Source organism: Ostrinia furnacalis, unplaced genomic scaffold, assembly GCF_004193835.3.
Source record: "Ostrinia furnacalis isolate ACB-3 unplaced genomic scaffold, ASM419383v2 OfSCF3116, whole genome shotgun sequence".
Lineage (NCBI taxonomy): Eukaryota > Metazoa > Arthropoda > Insecta > Lepidoptera > Crambidae > Ostrinia > Ostrinia furnacalis.
Window position 1 is genome coordinate 350137 of NW_021133355.1, and position 21034 is coordinate 371170.

Below are 21034 nucleotides of genomic sequence, written 5' to 3' on the forward strand. Positions count from 1 at the left end.
CTCCGAATTTCGCAATCATATTATTATTATTTTCGGGTAATCGCGCTAATTTAAAACCTTAATAGCCTGTCCAAATCTGGGAATAATTATATGTAAAACTTTTTTACGCTAGATGCCTGGGAACGAACCTAGGACCTGAACCTGAGTCGATAGATTCTTTGAAATTATATGCTATGCTATGCTTAACTCTGTGTGAGATTGTCCAAAGATATTTATTTAAAATTTCCATTTGATACTGAAGTGTAGACAATAATTTAAACCTAGTCCGCATTAGCTAAGGTAGCAGCGCATGCGTTTTTTCTTAATCATAGCATGAATATGAACTTTGTCTTCAAACCCAAAGTCTATAAGAAATGTTTTCTAGCAATGACGTTCTTTTTTTCGCATGCGGCATTAAGACCAAACGGTTCCATAAATTAATGGCGGCGGCTGTGTACAAACAGCGCGCGAATCACCTATTCTTAGCGGTCATGCGCTTGCTCAGGTTACGCGATCACTTCCAAGAATGAAGAACGACCCATATTAATTGTAGGCTACTTCGCTTTGGGTAGCACTTTTCTTCTTAGTGTATTCTAAAGTTAGGGAAATAGAGAGCTTGGTCTAGTTTAATGCTAGTTTATGACCATAGTAGGACTACCAGCAACTACCCGTGGATGTCGTCGTGAATATACGATCATCAGGCCTCCCCCCAACCCGTCTAGTAGGGGAATTGGGGAATGTATGTCAAATCCTCCCTTACGGGACTATTCCTATCTTTCGTTCCCGCCGCTGCAACTCCTGTGTAGCCAAGGTCTACAGCCGGACTTGTGGCTGCACTGCCAATAAAAACCCAACCAGTGAAGGTTACATCCTCCTTTTTGTCTCTTGTAAATGAACTCATGTTTAGGATCGGTTTAGCCATGCGAGCAGGAAGCAAATTGGGAGAATAGAATAATTTCCTCGTGACACCGACACTGTTTACCGGATATACGTACTTTTTGGGCATATTAGACATGCTTGGTTAAAATAACTACATAAGTTGCTACACTCTTGTGGCGGAGTTTTGGGCTGACACTGTGTAGGTTTGTTGTCGACACGAAAAGAAGAAGAAGTTGCCACAGTGTTCTGCTATGCCATCATCCGTTCCTGAAATGAACTCAAAAAGACTTCATTGAAGGTTTTTTTGTGATTTGACTGCTTTTATAAGGCTTTATAGAAAATTACTAGACTGTATCTCGTACATATTGTCAATAAGTGCAATGTGCAAAATCCCAATGTTGATACAAATGCATGTGTGTTTAGCATTAGTTATCATATCCAATGTTTGCGATCCTTTAAGCTAAACTCGCCAAGTGTTTGGCTTGGTCATTGAAACTATAATATTATCACGATCTTCGAAGCAAATCTCGAGTAGTTTTTATCTTGAATAGACATCTTTTATCTAATATCTTTTAAAACAATGGAAATAGTTTCATTTGATAATAATAACGTAATGTCAACATTATCATTCTTTAATATTATAGGTTTTCGTAATCAGACGTGACGTAAGCACTACGAGTAGGTATGTCACGTTTATTTTTGCAAAAAATCATAACACAGTTGACACTAGTATCTGTAGATAAAACTGACTGCGTTGTCAAATTAACGAATTGATCGATTATTTGATAAACTCGATTGGTTACATAAAATGTGTTGTGAACTTGAAATGCAATGTCTTTCTCTTTGTTTATAGCTAAATCAGATTTAAGATAGTATGAATCCATCTTAGATAGCATGGAAGAAATGCATAATTGGCTAAATTGTTGCCTTTATTAGGTAGGTAATTAATTTATGATTACATCTAATATTAATTCTAATATTCTAATTCAAACTAACTGCTGAATTCATAATTTTATAACAACTTTCCTTTAAGACTCGATTAAACTCGAATTACTTATAATACAACAAGTATATGATTAAATAAGCAATTGATAAAGCAGTGGTTCAAAGTTTAGAGATAAATGCTTTGAAGTTCGATCACTTGACTAGCAGTTATTATTCGAAAGACACGCCCATCGATCGAAAATCGCGTATCTATCTATCACCGTGCTCGACTTCGTATTTTCGGTTTTTTCAATATTTTTCTTTACTGCTCCGCCCCTATTGGCTGTAGGGTGATGTAAATTTTTCAAACCGGACCAGTACTTCCTGAAATTAGCGGAAAATTAAATAGCTAACAAAAATAGTCTTCAGCTTTATAATATTAGTATAGATTATGTTATAATGCCTAGATGGTATTTTGCAACAAAAATTAAAAGTGATGGTCGACTGTACATTATGCCATGGCATAGAAATGATTCATATAAAATTTTTAATTGAAATTTTCTTTGGCGAAACAGCTGTATAGTTTCCAGTGGAAATAATTGTTTGTTTCAATGACTAGAACGCAACGCCTTCCGGTCTGCCTTGACCTGACGATAATATAGGCTTATTGAGCTAGTTTCAGCCCGTGACATTGTCTGCGTTCAGTATGTCGCAGAAAGGATTTTCAAATTCAAATATCTTTATTACTCAGACTACAGTATTATTAATCGAATAAAGGTGTGTTTTCATCCATATTGGTTCAGTGATTTAGTCGTGAAAATGTAAAATACAGACAGATCTATTTTCGCATTTATTATTGTATCGCTATTTTATGATTACGTATGTTATTTGCACTTAAATGTTTAAATTTAAAGCCTACCGTTATATTAGTAAACATTTCAAAGTTCAGAAGTTTAAATACAGTTTTGAGACGGAACCAGTTAAATTGTTATGATATTATAAATATGTATAGCAATATAATTAATGATAACAGTGGATATAATATTTACTTACTTCTGCATATCAGTCAGAGTTCAAATGATAAGTGTTTGGAATGCAACACACAATAAAATTACGTAAGTCAACCGCGAAGTGATTTAGTTTATTATTATGCCAATTACCTACCTAATGGTTTGTTAATTAGGTGACTGCCCTTTGTGATACTGTTCTACTTTTAAAACTTAATTAATAAATCATTATAATATGGTCTAAGTTAATTGACTCAGATTTGTCTATGCCCTTAGTAACGTATACGTATGTATGTTTATATTTAATTTAATTTAATTGAAAATTGAAATGTTGAGATTATTGAGACAGGTTCTTCAAACTGTTATGTTTGTCTGATTAATTTCACTGCGGGTCCAATGACAGTTAAACTTTCCTCCGAGACAAACTTGCCTTTCACTGGTTGGGTTTTTATTGGCGGTCAAGCTGTAAATCCTGGCTACACAGGTGTTGCAGAGGTGGGAATAGTCCCGGAAGACAGTTTGGATTCTGAGTCAATACATTTTTGATACTTATTTACTTTACAGTTGCAAAGTCCTGTCCAGATTGATTGTACCTTACTCAAGATGTTTTTCACACTTTTCTCGTCATATTTTTTGTAAATTAAATAAAGAATTATAATCTTATCTTTTCATAGTATTGTCACGTGCCTAGCGATTCATGACGGTGCTTCCGACGTCTCTGAAGATAAAAATTATGCAAAATAATAAACAGGATATTTAAAATAATTTTGGTATTGAAAATACCTTATACATTCTACCCACACTTCGCTTACCCATTGAATGATATTGTGGTTAATCCTTTAACAGGTGCACCAAATTTAAATTATTTATTATTTTGAACCCAAAAACTAGGCAATAATTTTCAGAATAACTTAACTAAGACTAAAACTGAGCAGGATAGATAAACCCAGGCAATTACTTTTTGACTATCTTGCTTTCACAGAATTGTGAGTTTTGTGATAGCGCACGGATTGTAGTACAAAAGGATAGATAATTATTACATACTTGAGTTGTAAAGACCACAGGATACATCTTATTTAGTTTGTATTAAGGACTGTGTAATCGGATTTATCGGATGTGCTGTCATCAGGACATCGGGCAGTAAGTACTTTACCGCAGATACTTATGTAAGCCAGTCCTATTTTATGCAATCCATGTGCAACAAAAAACTAGGGCATTCACGTGCGCCCGCTCTACCTTCTAAGAAACCTTCCTTCCTGGTTTACTTTCTAAAGTGACCATGGAGACTGAGCAACCTTAGTACCGTGTAATAGGGGTGAAAATAAAGTAAATATTAAAATTATTGGAAACTGGTAGGCTCTGGAGATTTTATGACATGAAATAGGGGTGAAAATAATATTTAAAAGATATTCGTCGACATTATTCTACAATGCTGCGCCATCCAGACCCATACTAAGTAAAGTATTGCTACCAGACAACGGATATACACAATACACATCCTTGTTTTAAGGTCAATATGGTGGTATGGAACGTAACCTTATTGGTTAGATATTTCCATATAGATATAGAGAGATGCCAACTAATGCGCTGAGTTCGAAACTTAGTGTCGCATTATAAACTGACACACACAAAGTAATCAAAATATGTGCTTATTATCCACTGCAGTATCAGTACTCAACGTTCGAATAATCTTTAGTACTACGCAAGCAATGTAAACTGTTTACATTATGACCTCTGCAGCAATGTGTTCTGTTTTTGGGCATATTGCTGCGACACCGGCCCCGCCCCCTTGTCACATCTCCCTTTAGTTTCTGTGATCTGTGGATATTTCCATACTTCATGGATGATGATAGTGTCCAAAAATCAATCATGCATGTTTTAAGAATAAGATAACACATCACATCCTGTGTTATGCAAGGGTCAGTAGGAATTCGGTGGAAAGTTAATATTGGTATGCTTTGTATTTGGGGTTTTTTCAGCTGACATGGGAGTTAATATTTTACGGTTTATACATCGTAACATCGTCGAAGTATACCATGATGTATTGTGTTTAGACATGAAAAACAACTTACAAGTTTGAAATAATATTTTTTGGTCATAACACAGATGTTATTTTGGCCAAAAATAAAAATATTTGTGTCATTTGCATAAATGCATAGAAAATACCGATCACGTGATATTGTTATCATATTTTATGTTAATTAGTCCACTCACTCGGTCTAATTATGCCAGATAGTGTTTTGTTCACTAAAAATAGGACGCAAACGCGTGTTCTATTCTTCGTTTTGTTTCGCTGCATGTAAAAATAATTTTAATTCTATATTGTCTCTATAAATAGGTACTAAAATGTCCACACATATTTAGTTATTTTCATTTACCTATTACTTCCATATCTACATCTGGCGTTAGTCTGGAGTTAGTCTGCAAGGCTAGTCTAATTAAGTAGCTATTGTATTGGCCTTTGTACATGTATGAAAGGTGTTATTATTAGCTATTAGATTACTAGAGCTGTTAAATCAGTATGAACAAGTATGAAAGTGCGCACATTACACTGATTTAGGATCAGCCGATTCCTCATACAAATTCGAAGCCGGCCAAACTGTCGGTCGGCTTAAGCCTAGGCGCAGACCACCGACTTTTAGTTGGCCGATAGTTGGGTCGGGCAGTTAATCAGTATGGAAATGTATGGAAGTGCGCACATTACACCGATTTGGTATCGGCCTATTCTTCATACAAATTAGAATCGGGCTCAACTATCGGTAGACTAAAAGTCTGTCGTCTGGGGAGTCTTAAGTATAGTCTTAAGTTAATCGTAGAAGATTTGTTGCTATCAAACAACGTTGAGTCTAATTAAAAACTCGATCAGGAATGTTACGGTCTGCTTTTATAAAACTTTTGTATGTTTCGTGCGTTTCAGCCGAAAGACGTCCACTGCTGGACAAAGGCCTTGTATGTTTATTAATAATAAATTGTATCTTTCCAGGGTTTCGTGCCAGGCATGTTCGGGGTGTCCCACGGCGCTCTGCAGTTCATGACATACGAGGAGATGAAGAATCGCTACAACCAGTACAGGAATCTGCCCATTGATATCAAATTGGTAATTAAATCTTTATGGTGTATAATATACTAATGCCCGTTTTCACCATCAATCCCTAATTTTTAAGTAACCCCTATGGTAACATATAACATGAATTTTGTTTACATAGGGGTCACATAAAAATTAGGGATTGATGGTGAAAACGGGCATAAGTTTCCGCATTGTTTTGAATTTTAGTACCCGGTATTGAGGTCCAGAAACAATGAAATAATTTGTTTTATTTGCCTGATTAAAGGTTAAAACATGCATGGAGATTAAATCATAATCAACGAAATATCCAATTATTTCAAAATAATTGTAATTAAAATTATGTTTCCCCATTAAAGTCTAGCCAATAATGGCCATAGCGTTATCACATAGCCATCTGTTATCAAAATATACTCGTTTAATCTTGTTTGTATTGGAGATCAAATCCTTTTGTAGTAGCCTGGTATCAGGCTCTTATTTGGGGAGATAACGTGAAGTCCAAGGTTGAATAACATTGCATTTGCATTAATATTATTTAGAATATAAACATGGGTTTCTTCTTCTGTACTTTTTATTCAATTACTTACGTTACATTTGTTTCTTGCTGAGAGTCAGATCCACCCAAATGTTTGTTGTGTGCCAGGTATTGTAAACAATAACCTTATTTCGAACCCATCTGGCTAAAGTGGGTAGTATAGTCCAAGTCCTCCATTTGACTGTAATAATTACCGAGGATTGTGCTCCTGGACCTCATCTATTGAGGAAATGGGTGCTGATAGGATTCTAAAGATAAGGAGACAATGGCTATAAAATGCTACTCCGACAAACGTTACTTCGACATTACGTTACTCCGACACTACTGAATATCGACATGACTACTTCGACAATACACTACTCAGACAAAGGATATTTGCCTTTGTCTAAGTAGTGTAGTGTCGGAGTTTACTTAGGCAGCCGGAGACAATGTAAAGAGACCCTATAAGGGCTGCCTTTTTACCCGACTGCGCCAGAAGGATTTACTATTTATTTTGACAATATCTTTGGTCTAAACTGAATAAAAAAAATTCATTTCAAATACTAATTATTAATTATTCACCTCAATTTTCCAGACATCAATGGAGTACCTAACCTTCGCGGCGATTTCCAAACTGATCGCCGCTGGCGCCACCTATCCATACCAAGTGGTGCGCGCGCGCCTCCAAGACCAACACCGCAGCTACAACGGCGCCTGGCATTGCGTCACTGAGACTTGGAGGTACGAACGCGTCCGCGGCTTCTACAAGGGCCTCACGCCGTATCTCCTACATGTAACGCCGAATATATGCCTAGTTATGCTCATATGGGAGAAGTTTACAAACAACGAATGAATGAACAATCTGATGGGAAATGTACTATTTTTGTGTAGCGCCTAGGGGTGAGGCTTGCTGTCGGTTGAGGGAATGGGAGTCCATTAGTGTTCCGCAATTTTTTTTTCACACATGAAAAATCATTCGACCAAACTTTTATCCGAGAATAACTTCTGCTATAACTGGCACATTGACAGTTTCAGTATGGGAAATATGTCAAAACTGACGATTTATTCTGAGATTAATATTTACTCTTGTTAATGGTCGAATCCACCCTTACTAATAAAAGACTAATCTTACCCTTTCTTAGTTACTAAAAATAAGTTTATAAGATAATCTTATTTTTCCGAGGCACACCATCTAATGTGTGCCGCGGTACACCCTTTGCGGAACACTGCTGCTAAAGTAATAAGGGAGACAAGGGATTCGTCCTACCATAATCTATTAATAGCTTTGTAAAGCACGACTAACCTGTTATACATCACAACATTTATTAGGATTATGGAGAGAAATAAAATTATTATGATTATTAGTTTTTAAAGGGTCGCAAAGGACTTTGCAACTTGCCTGTCTATTATAAGTATGTATCTAATGAACCATAATGGGTGGACAGTTGGTATTAGTGATCCATAGATAAAACAAATGTCTGGTTTTGTATAGCAGAAATTGAATATTATTATAAATATGGTGGACAATATGACACAAAAATGTCAATGTCAGTAGGGAATATTATTTGACAAATAAAGATTTCCCAAGTATTAGGTGTTAAACGCCATTCAAGCTATGGAGACTTCCCTCAACTGACCGTTAGTGTGTAAGCAGGGTTACTTAATTTATTTTAAATGTCTATTCGTATGTAATCAAATGCATTTTCGTATTGTATCCGATCGATTTTGAATTACATAGTTATATTCATTCGTTTTGTTTAAATAGTGTTATTAGAGAATTCGAGAATGTGACTTATAAAGAATGGTGACAGGAATTTGGCGTGGACTTTAGAAGATGAGCAGTTGGCAACCGCTCAAGTGGTTATACGAATCCGTTTACTTTGTACATTTTTGTTTTTTGTCACATTGTTTCCCGAAAAAGACTAAAATAGAAACTGTGTATGGAATTATTATTTAACACTGTGTTTCTTAACCATAATAGCAGGCACCGTCAGATACATATCGGAGATTTAAAATTTTACCTACTAATTTAGCATAGACATAGAAAATGTGTAACAATTTTGCTAACTCTTTGAAACTTTATTGGTGTATAATCTTAGGTTAAGAAACACTTTTATTTGTATTGTAAATCAAGTCTCACGACATATGTTGTGTTTATTTATTATATAATGTAATCTCTTTGATGATAGTAGTACTGTTTCCCATCAGATCGCGACATAGTATCGCGCGTCGCGAGTAGCACAATTTAGATTTAATTTGACAATTTTGTGATAATAGTTATGTACTTATGTTTGTTTGTCTACAAGCTTGCACAAAAGACAACAGTAGTTTGACATAACGTTACATGTGTGGTGAGACGACGCTAGGTTCTTTTAATTGATAGATTCGTTTCAACTTGCTTCAATATTTCAATATAAATGCAATAATACAGCAGCCGTGAAGAAATTGCACACCGAAAGATCTTTGATGATCGGTTTTGTATCGTGTTGTCTCTGTCTTACATTCTAAAGTCACTATAAATGACGGAAAGAGACAACATTATACTATAGTGCCGAAAAAATCCTTTCGATGTGTGATGCCTTGACGGTTTCTGTACCTACTTAATATTTTCTCATGTAAGGTACTTTGACTATGCAAGTTTGAAGCTTTTCTGTCCTAGAATTTTAATGTTAGATGTAATCCCCGCCTTTGTGTAGAAGAGACCCCTTTCATGTTATTAAAAAAAACTAAAAAGTATCGTGTTTTCAATTTGACTTCAATAGATCATTTATAGTCTGGTCTGCGAGCACGTAGAATTTTGTCCAATGACCCCAAGCTACCCATCCTTATCGCTCGCGCGTAATTATGTTGCCGTCGCGCTTGCACACTCACTGCGGGCGCGCGTCACACAGTCGCGACAGCAATATAATTACGCGAGCGATAAGGATGGGTAGCTTGGGGTCATTGGACAAAATTCTACGTGCTCGCAGACCGGGCTTTAGTACAATCTCTGAAGGTAGATGCACTTGTATCATTTGTTAAGTAGGTCGACGCACTATAGCTTTTGTTGGATTTAGAATCGATTCACACTATAATATACCCTTTTACTTTGACTACATAGTTCATAATAATATACCATGATAGGAATTTTCTATAGGAAGCTAAAATGTCGTCTACGAAATAACATATATGAAGATCAGGCCCAAAACAACAAGCATGAGACATGTAACATTTGACAATAAGAAGGTTAGGTATAATAAAATAAAATAAATGAATAATATGTATTTGGATATAACTGCACTGTTCAATGTGTGAATCGATAAACAAACACACCAATCAAAATGTGATGTAAAAGTCTAAAATTAAAAATGCCTTAGTGCGCGTTCATGATCATGCGGAGTTGGAAGCGGAGCTCAAAAGTAAGTCATATTTTGACTGATCTGATTTGTCTTTTGAATTTGGTGTCAAACGATGAAAAAGATCGAGTGTGGTGCAAAGGCAGTAATAGGTCGTCCATTAACAACTTTTTGACGTCAGGCGCCGATATTTAGTTATCAGTGGTGAAAATCTACTGCTTATCCTAAAATAAATGTTATTGACACCACGACAAAGTACTGAGTTATGGAAAATTATAGCACTCGAACATACTCGTAATAGAAAATGAGAGAAAGTTTCGGGTCCTGCTTTGAGCTCCGCAACGAACTCCGCTTGTATGTGAACGCGACCAATGAACATAGTGATGTCCAAGTTGTTTTATAATTTATTATGTTAATTTTCGTGGAGGTCACAGCGGGATAGCTTCGTTTAGAACATAATTAGAGTTTAATTAGAATTATTACAGTATTTATGTTTATAAAAGTATTTAGTTTTCTCTTAACAGCATACAATTTAGTTCGCTACTGGTTAGTTAATAAAGTTAAAACCGGTAATATTTTAGAAAGTATTAAGATTTATTATTTCATAATACTTTAATTGTAATCACAATTTAGTTAAAATAGTTAACATTTTCATTAATTTATTAGATAAGAGTTAATTTAATGATCACTACCAAAATGAAAAATACATGTTCCTAATATTGACACAAATGTCGACTTTGATTTTTTAATTATAAGGTTGTGTTTATAATGAGAAAACATTGCAATAAAAATAATTAATTGTTATTGGATACAAAAATATGTAATTTTAAGCGAAGTTTTTCCGCTGTGATCATTGTATTATAACATTGTCTTATTGGTGGCTGGCCACAATATGAAATGTAGGACGTATATATTTTTATAATATTAATCGATAAAGTTCCATTGTTTCAACTCACTTTTTCAATTTGTGTAATCAATAAATGATAGCAAATTGATAAACGGCCTGTTGTTTTTTTTAACGGAATTATAATGAATTTTGATAGATTCCTGGAACCAGTAGTTGACCTGTTTTCTCCGAATGTTTTCCCAATATAAAAGCATGATACTTTGTATTACTTATATTATTCCCAAATATATTTTTGTATTTTATTTTAATATGCAAAATATCCACACTAATCCTCTTTATTTTTGTATGTTACATCCCTGTTATTGGTTACTTCTAAATAATAAATGAAAACAGTTGACGAAGCAGTAGAAGCTAAAACTTATAATTGGTTATGGATACTTATAAATAATGACTCATTAGAAAAACGCAATCACACGTGTAGTAAATGAGTATTCATTTGGCGATCGTCCAATAATACGAAGTAAGCATACGTAACGATTGCTCATTAGCAAGGTAAATCAATGCAGAATAAGTTTTAAAAATATTCTATTGGTCTTAGCATTAGATCATGCTGTAGGATTGAACATCACAAATTTTAGAGATGATATTTTGTAATTTGAAAAGTTTTGTGATTAAACATAATATTGTTATGGTAAGTAAATACAGAGTGAATCTCATTCATACTTTAATATAGTTCTCGCAATTTAAGAGTTAGTTCCGTTCATTCGCTTGTATTTTTTTCGCGTGCTTATTTCATGAACATTTTAGCACTTTTGAGATGAAGTCAAAAATAAACTAAAAAGGAAGGGAATATTCCAATATGACCCTCATTGTTATGCCAGCTAAGTTCAGATTTCGAAGCAAACTAGCCGTAAACTGTATAGTGCACTCACACAATTTTGATCCTTATTTCCTCGTATTCCCAGACACGAGCGTATCGGGGGCTTCTATAAGGGACTCAAGCCGAGTCTCGTGCGAGTGGTCCCCGCTACCATGATCACGTTCCTGACTTACGAGAACGTGTCGCATTACCTTCTGCAGCGGAATCGGAACATCGCGTTGTCTTCCTAGTACGAGGAAGAAGTGATGACACGGACGTGGAACGAGATGGCTAAAGGTGCGACCAAACCAACGCGTGCACTCAATGGCAATGGCGATGGCGATCAGACTTAAACGCATTGATCGCTATCGCGCACGCAGGCTGATCGCGTTGGTTTGGTCGAACTTTTAGGCGGGTTTTAGAACCACGCTGACCGCTCACTGATCGTCGGCGCTGACAGATCAATATGTATGTGTATGTAATAAGAAAACGTTCCTGAGTGATGCTGATCGCTTGGCGCCGACGCTTCATACATTCTGGCTGTCAGTGCTGACGGTCAGCGTGCGTCAGCGCGATTCTAAAACAATAAAATTTTAGACCTTGTGAAAATGTTAGGCCTTAATCCTGTATTCTGAGACGACGCTCAAATATGAATCTACAGGAATGTCGAAAATTCGAAAGTGCGTTCCAGAACAACGATCAAAACTCGATTCAAGTTCAAGCATAGGTACATGGTTGAATTTCAATAAGCATTTAGACCAATATTTTATATTATGACAGAGATTAAATCGAGTTTTGAGATTCAGGCTCATATTCTGAGATTCGTACTTGAGTACCATATCATATCCTTAGGAGTTCTCTTTTCCTGATGACTACCTGGATTGTTGACAAGTATCGTCAAACTGATACACACTGATTTATGCTTATGAAGCATAGATTCGCAAATAGACAGGCATAGTGCATAACTGAGCGTAGGTTCCTGTGGTAGTGGATGTGTTAATGTCATATCAAATTTTAGCGAGGCTTCAGCTTATTTCAGATGTGGGTCACACGTCACTTTTCCCGCTTCATTATCACAGGTACCTACTTTAGGTCATATGGCTATAATACAACAACAAACAAGAACAGTATTTTTGTGGGCGAACACTACACCTTTAGACCCTCGCCCACGGTGATTTTTTGCACCGATGCAGTCGTGCTGCTGTAGCGCGTTAGTGTACCTCTAGCATGAAAACTTTCGTCTTCGAATCGTTTGCGTTTTCGACAAAATTCGATACTCAACCTTCGAATTAAACGATAACATGACATTTTTGTTCTCAAAATAAGTTTCGTGCAACCATTTCTCATACTAAGTTTACGACACGTTCACAAGGGCGCTGTTGTAGTTTTCGTACTAAATCTTTTGATGACGATTCGAATACGCAAACGATTCGAACGAAAGTTTTTCGTGCTAGCCGTACTGTAGTGCGTCGCAAATGCAATTAACGTGCGTTAGTAGCGATGCTGTCGCGCGTTTCGTAAAAGTCGCCGAGGGCGAGGGCCCTTTCATGCTAGACCTCAGTTATGTTACCCACCCAGTGACTTAGAGTTGGACAGGCTGTGTTTTAGTTCCTTTAAATATTACTATAGTTTTACGTTTGCGGGAAACTGGTATACGTTGCGGTGTTACATGAATTGAGATTTCATTTTACAACCCGGTCGAGTTAAATGCGCTCCTGGCAGCCGTGACGTCACATCGACGCTCTACCTCTAGCATGAACAACTTTCGTCTTCGAATCGTTTGCGTATTCGATAAAATTCGATACTCAACCTTCGAATTTAACGATAACGTGACAATTTTGATTCTTAAAACCATTTCTCATACTAAGTTCACTTTCGTGCAACCATTTCTTATACTAAGTTCACTTTACGACACGTTCACAAGGGCGCTGTTGTAATTTTCGTACTAAATCTTTTGATGACGAGTTGTATGTGATATTTTGCTCCATTGAGTATTGAAGACTACGTCTATTGCTGTTATTTACCCAAACCTTCAATGTAGAGATTAGAAATTAGTCTATACCTACGTACTTATAGTTAAGTACCAAAACTTTTAACATATATTACAAATTGTATTATGCAATTTTAATTAAGGTAATATTTACATGTTGTTTTCTTATAGAATAAGCTAATTTTAATTTGATTGTTAAATGTCAGGATGTTATTGGCTGTGTTGTGTGATAACCTGGTGATAATGTCGTAGACATACAAAAATACCTTATTGTTAAAAAAGGTAACATTTAGTTGTAGGCACGTTTTATCACAATTTGACTTAGTATAATTGGTTTTTACTTAACTTTGGTATTGATGTAATAATAAATTGTAGACGAGCAACTTTTTCAGCAATATTGCTTCAAATGTCAGCATTTTAGGGTAAAAAAAACATCACAAGGACATGAAAAATGTTGCTGGTTTTGTATTAATTAAATCTAAATTAATTGGCCATCGTCGCTATTAATGCTATTGAATGTTTCTGTAATAATGTGTTAAAATTTTGACACTATTCTCTTGTAATTAGCGAAAGACGCGTCATTTCGACGATTCACAAGCTCATAAAAGAAGTAACAGCGCGTTTATTTGTATAGTATTAAAGTAATACATCTTCTTTATTGTCCAGTGAATTATTAACTCTTACTTAAGGTTATTAAAATTTCTTAGCAATTAGAGTCGCTTCTCAAACTAAATTTTAAGGCGGGAATCGAAACCAAGACCTTTCGCTTGCCGGGTGATTGTTAAGTAGTTCAGTTGGAAGAGCAGTCGCCCGGCAAGCGAAAGGTCGTGGCTTCGATTCCCGCCTTAGGCCTAGGCTTTTCGATTTTTTCAAGTTGTTAAAACTAAAGTGACGATGTGCTAAAACCAAAGTCTTGTATGTATTTAGTAGCTATGTAATTCTTGCGGGTCCTTGTTGTTAATAAAGGTACAAAGCAATTTTTCTTTTTTCTTACATTTCCTTGTATTTTTTAAGAAGTAGGTATTTATTTCTTCGAAAATAATTTAAAATTATTTTTTACTATCGTATATTCCACAAATTCAATATAAACTAATTGCCTTCGCGCAAAAAAGACATTTTTCAGTTGTTGTTATAACTTACTTGAGTTGATACTTACTTTGCTGCCTGTAGGTAAATGTAATTGACCTTTTGATTAATAATTAATTATTAATATGTGGTAGCTTATCAGTTTACCGATTACTAATCAGATGTGTTCATCTTGTAAAACCTCAGTGGTTAATGGCTGGAATCTTACAACGTTATCTATACAGAAAATAAGCCATTTCAGTGCCTATCTATGCAGGCAATAACCACTCTTATGCAACAGTAATATGGTCTAGTTTATCAACTAATGCTAGGACGCAACTAGACAATCTTTGCTGAAGTGGTTAACAATAACTCCATATAAATACACTATACTAATCATCTTTAGTAATCATCTAGTTGTCCTCGTTGATTTATTGCTGCAGCAAAATGCGTTTTAGTGATATGACAGTTTAGTACAATTTCATTTGCGCGACCTTATAAGTGGTCTTCGTTACGGATTATCTTAAAAGAAATGAAGAAGTTTTCCTTAAAAATAGCAGTAAATAGTGTTTTTATGCGTCATTTAACTTTGTTATATGTATCGCTAAGCAGTCGGTAAACCGCGATAATAATCAGAAATATATTCACGACGTTATCTTTTAGTTACCTACACGCGAGGTATGTGCACTATAGTTCGCATCGCGGCAGTAAACTCGCGAGAGACCGAGGGATGTATCAAGGAGCCGTCTGCTCCAGTTTTGCCGCTAAAAAAACATTCGAGGAGCTGTAGGAAGCGACGCGTGTGTAAAAGAAATCGACATTTTAAAATGGTGAGTGTTTTTATTTTGATTTTCAAATGTTTTCCACTCGGAAAATGTGCGTGAGCTACTTTGTTATTGTGGAGATAATTAGTGTTGAAGTATAAGTGTAGATGGTGCTAGTGTGTCAAGTGTTTTGCCGTGTTTGCGTCTGCCCTGATTAAGGGTCAGCCTATTTGCATTGAAAGGCTTGAAAAAAATCTGTAGTAGCGTCTCATGATGAGGGCATTTACAGGTACATTATTTTTAGTGAAAAGGATAGGTAAAAACAGCGATNTCCTTTTTTAAAAACAGCGATTGATTAAATATGTTTTTCCTAAAGGTAAGGTAGACATTATTTTATTAAACTAGTGTTATATTATCTGTGTTATTAATTACCTTGGTGGGTAGTTCAATAAAGACTAGTGTCACTTCATAAACATTTTTAAATAGTAACATAATTAATTTATAAAACCGATTACATTATTCTACAAGTGATATGAAGAGAGTTACTTGGGTGAGTTAAGTATGCTTTAATTTACTTAACTTTTTAAGTATTACTTATTAGGGTTTAATTTTTACCAGCTTTGGTTGTACGGTTGTTAAAATTTCGTTAAAGCAATCGGTGATTTTCCAGAACGTACGTTTCACGTTCTGAAAAATCGCCGATTGATAATATCGAAAAATTTATAGCAACAATTTGTATTTAGCAGCCTTTATGTTGTGCAAATGTCGTCAGGGTTGTTAATAGGTATTCTTCCCGCCTTTTGTCAGTTATTAACAGGTTACCTAAGTAGACATACAAATTGGTACAACAGTGTGCCAATAATACCAACGATATTTCATCAACAAAAACAACCTAAGTGAAAAACTTAGCTAACTAAGTGATACTTACTGGATAGAAATAAAAAAAATATTTTTGTTCAGTGTCATCATCAGTGATTAAGTTCCCAGTAGGACCCTTTTCGTTGTTCCTAGGACTTAATAAACAAAAGTTTTTAAATAAATGTATTATAATCCATAATACACAATGTTACTGAAAATAGTAGGTGCGTAGCGTCTCAGTAGGTGCTACGAAACTGTGCCCTGATTATGCTAATTTTTAACGTCTCCAATACAGACGCGTTTCTTCGATTCTGCGATAAGTATGGATTTGTCAAAACAGCTGACGACGTCCGGGCACGTTGAAGATGAAAATTTTTAGCGTAATCGGGGCCCTGGTCTTCCGTGGATTGTAATTCCCTTCTCCCTTCTTTCGTAGACAAAATTACCTTGCATGAGATGAAATGTGAAACGATTTTGAACTGAAAAATTGTTCCAAATGTTAGTTTTTCTAGGGAGGCTGATCAGCCTTGCTAATCAATACAAATTGACTTGTAACTTTAGTATTCCGTTATATTAAATACACCGTCTCATAACCGATAACAAAAATGCATATCTGGGACATTTCTAGATTTTTAACAACGTAAAATATCTGTAGGTAATAATAACGTTGCGTAACCAATCGTTATCTGTCTCATTCACCAAAAAAAACAGACAAAATAAACAAGTGGTTTAGTACATACTTATTACTGGCTATATCATAAGTATTCAAAATGTAGCATTTTTAAATATTAATGAAAAATTTTTTCGCTTGTAGCAAACTATTAAGAAAAATAAGAAAAAAAGAATTTAAAGTACCTTACTGATTTTACTAGTTGGTTAGTTGTCAATGGCAACAAAAACTACGATTAGATTAATGTTATTTACAAAATCATGAATATTTATTACGAACCAGTATTCTACTACTTCTGGAACAAGCGAGTTTAGTAGGTAGGCCTAAGCATTATTATGTTTTTAATTTGGTTTTAAGTTTACAAAAAAAAAAATTGATAATAATTAGGTTACCTTAATTAATCATCTTAACTTGTTCTGCTCGAATTGCATCATTTTTTAAAAATCCTGTACATTATTAATCGAGTAGGTTTTACTTGCTCGTGGCGGTAACTTTAAACGTGCCTGTTACGTGAATGACCCCTAGAATCACATTCTGAAATTTACGTCGTATACGCATATAATTTATTCTTAGCCCCTATTATCTTGGCAAGAGGGCAAATAAGATGTATAAACACGTTTACTTCTCCGTGTAGCATAGATACGTAAAGTTGTGTATCACAAAATAAATACAATTTTATACGAACAAAGTTTTTCGCGCGCTTTTTTGTGACGTTTCGTTTTTTTGCAAACGGCCAGTCCATTGTAAAGTTGCGTTTTACTATTTTATTTTTATTTTTTATAAATGTGAATTTTTCGTTTGAAAATTGAAATCGTAACATGATAAAGCAGCTTACAAAGCAATCGGTCCAGGAAGAGTTGTTGCAACAGGAGAAACTAGCTGAAGTGAAAAGCAAATCTAAATACAGTGGCAACATGTCCACGACGAGAAACGGAAGGTGGCTTTCGAAGGTGCGTGCCAAAGTTTCTTTTACTTTTAATTTATCATTTAATTAATTTCTAAATATGTTGCATAACTCAATAATTAAAATTAAGAAACTTATTGAACCCATCCATGAAGATGCTTAAAAAATCTCAAATGAATATTTTGTTTTTTTTTAAAGGAAAGGATTAGTTAGTGTGTTAAGTACTAATTATTTCCCAAGATCGGGGATTACTTATTGTTTCTTTTTGCTTAAATTTTATAAATAATAAATCTACTGTTTTGTAAAATTCGTAGTAGCTGTAACTATTTTTCTACATCGTCTTAAAAGCGACAGTACATACTGTTATTTATTGTTCGTAGTAAACGACATGATAACTTGAGTCAAAGAACGATAATTGCCCACGAGTTTTTCACAAGTCCGATAGTATTGTCCGCTGATTTATTATTAATACAGCCCAGTAACAAAGACCATAATAATCATTGAGCAGTAATTAATAAATTAGCAGCAAGTTGTTTACAAACGTGGGTGGTGACTGGTGACTAGATAACCAATCCACTCTGGCACCCATTTCCCTTATCTCTGGCTCGACACACCTCCGGCTTTCTATTCTTATCGATTGCAATTTTTCCGATTGCTTTCAAGTTCGACGTCATTCGATGATCGATTGGCACTCGAATGTGATGAGCAGCAGATTATCAGCTGATAGTTGGCTCGGAAAACTTTAAACGAGCATAATGAAGGTAACTAGAGGTATAAACGAGGTATAACATAAACTGGATTTGGAGATGCGTTACAGTTAAGCTGCATTTTAAATGGCCTGAAATTTAAGCCTGCCAAGTGAAAACGTTCCAAACAATTTTTTAAGAGTTATAAAAAATATTACGTTAATGAAAACATGTCTTTCAGGAGAGTTTCAGGTGTGAAGGCTTATTTATATTAGGGGGGTGTCAATTCAAAACAGATTTAATTATTCCACAAAATCTTTATGAAGACGGTCTTCATATTCTGTAGTTATTTCAAGTTTAAAAATCTATAGCAAGTTTACATAATTTTACATAATAGGTCCCTACGAGTACCTACATGTGCCATTTGCAAACAATAAACAGTTTCTACAATTTACATTAGAGATATCCCCCAACAGTGAGAAACTTATAAAGTAGCTTTGCTCTAAGCTGCATAAATTACAAATTAACGGGACCTACATTTTTATCGACTTCAAAGGGTCAAGTGCAAGTTGAATGATATAAATAAGTAGATCACGGAAACTCTATGACGATTACTTTATAAATGTTTTATTGGGTACACACACATATTTTGTATTTTTGTTCAGAAGCCTTTGTTTTTTCTCGTAAATGAAATATGTATGACCTATGGGACCTTTTTTAATCCGCCAAAGGTTTTTTTACAGTCGTTTTATTGCACACGTATCACCCCTTCGGTTTTATAGTCGACATTAAAAAGTACCTGCCGAACGGCAGACTTGCGTTCAGGAATCTGCACGGTTATCAGAACACTGATAAACTCCGATAATGTTAATAATAATATATCAGACACCTTCAATAGTATCACGCCGTATCCGGTATGGAATAGAACTGTGTAAATAAAACTTTTAAAATATTTTTAAAGGACGAGGACTAACAGCGATGAACGTTGTGTTAACCGTGCAGCGACAAAAAAAAAATAGAAATTGGCGGGAAAATCTTTTTCGAAGTGTCGAAAAGTATTTTTTATCTGTGATGTGATTTGCGTAAACAATATCGGCTGATGCTGAAAACACGTGTGCGGTTTTTATCAAGTGCAGGAATTGTAAACTTATTGACTTGAGTTTTTAAAATGTACCTACCAATAACAAAGTATTAAACACAATTTTTTTTAAGATGATGGCGGAAGAAGCTATTGTGGCTCAATGTAAAGGACATTTGAATGTAAGTAAATTGAAATTATTGGCCATTAAGACATTAGTGAGTTTTATTAATCATTTTCACCACTCTACATAACTTATTTTAAATAGGTTGTTATCAGGTTTTATCCTTATTATGTTAGGTATATTGATTTATTATGGTATTATGTTTATCATTCTATTATTTAACAAAAATAACTTCTTAAACCTCTACTGTACATTCTTCATATTTTCAAAATGGCGCTTGTTTATTAAACTCTATTTCTTCCTGTGGCTTCTCTCGCTTGGATTGTGGTCGCTCAAAACTTATTTTTACTAAAAACATAAACATTTTTTTTGACAAAAGTGAGCTCCCATCTAATTTCTAAAGCAAAATGTATCACTTTGTTCCAATATTTAGGAGCCAAAACAGTTTGCGTGACGTATTTTTATTATTACTACTTACTTACTACACTAGCTCCTTTTACCTCTACCTACATAGAGCCATCTCAGTCTATGCACAGGGCATTGGAGCAAAATTAGTTATAGATGGACGTCAAGACGAGTTAAGAACGTAGCTATGTTTATGAATGCTTCCTGGTTGTGGACGACATCCCATTGATACTTCGAGCTCCTATTACAGTCAAGATCAGAGCTAGAGCTGTCTTTGACTTTGACCCTTGTGTTCATAGGTGTAAGGCTGAACAAGTCTTGTGGATGACTGTAGAAGCTATGAGGCAATTGCTTCTCAATAGCCGTTAAAAGATTCTGGGAATAAGATCGTTGATAGTAGCAGTAGCTGTTACGTATTTGGGTTGACGAAAAATAGAGTTTAGAATGACTAAGAAAGAGAGGTTTCTCTGTAAATGATATACATTTTTATTGTATTCGTAAGGGACGAATAGATCAAAGCTTAAACACTTCTGACATGGGCGGTTAATCGGTTTTCGTAGTCGACTAATTTGAAGTAAAGAATCATCGAATATAATAACTTTATAGCAGGTATACGTTCTTCTACTTTAAAACCCTAATTTTCATCAATAATATCTGTTGTATGGAAGATATCGCTTGCTAGCGATAAGACCGCTTGTATCGTTTTATGTGGGTGCAATCAAGACTTATGTGGGTAGGCACTGCATACCTTGTCAGCAAAACTGCATTAATGACATTAGTAACCTGACTGGGAATCACCAGAAATGACATATAGACTCTGTTTCCAGCAAATAAGTATTTTCTCAATATCACCTCTACCAACAATGTAATAGTGTTGCATCAGTTTGTTTACTAAAAGCAAACACGTCAGCAAGTGACGTTGATATCCATAAACGTGTTACTTATTATATTATTTTTTAAAAGTTATTACTCTGCACGGAAATCTTCATTATCTTTAAGTGCAACAAGTCTTGTTAATCTCACGCAAAAATTACTGAACGAATTTTAATGAAACTTAAAATTTTAACGTTTATTACTAATTA

The 21034-nt window shown here is 35.0% G+C and overlaps 1 protein-coding gene across 1 annotated transcript in view; it reads left to right on the forward strand.

Annotated features, from left to right (window-relative positions):
• The window catches only part of LOC114357272 (mitochondrial folate transporter/carrier), a 33255-nt gene extending 19260 nt beyond the window's left edge, over positions 1-13995 (forward strand). Inside the window, exons 5-6 of the mRNA XM_028310802.1 lie at positions 6963-7108; positions 11515-13995. Of these exons, the coding sequence (XP_028166603.1) occupies positions 6963-7108; positions 11515-11659 (291 nt within the window). The 3' untranslated portion in view covers positions 11660-13995. The remainder of the gene's footprint in view (positions 1-6962; positions 7109-11514) is intronic.
• The last annotated feature ends 7039 nt before the right edge of the window (positions 13996-21034 follow it).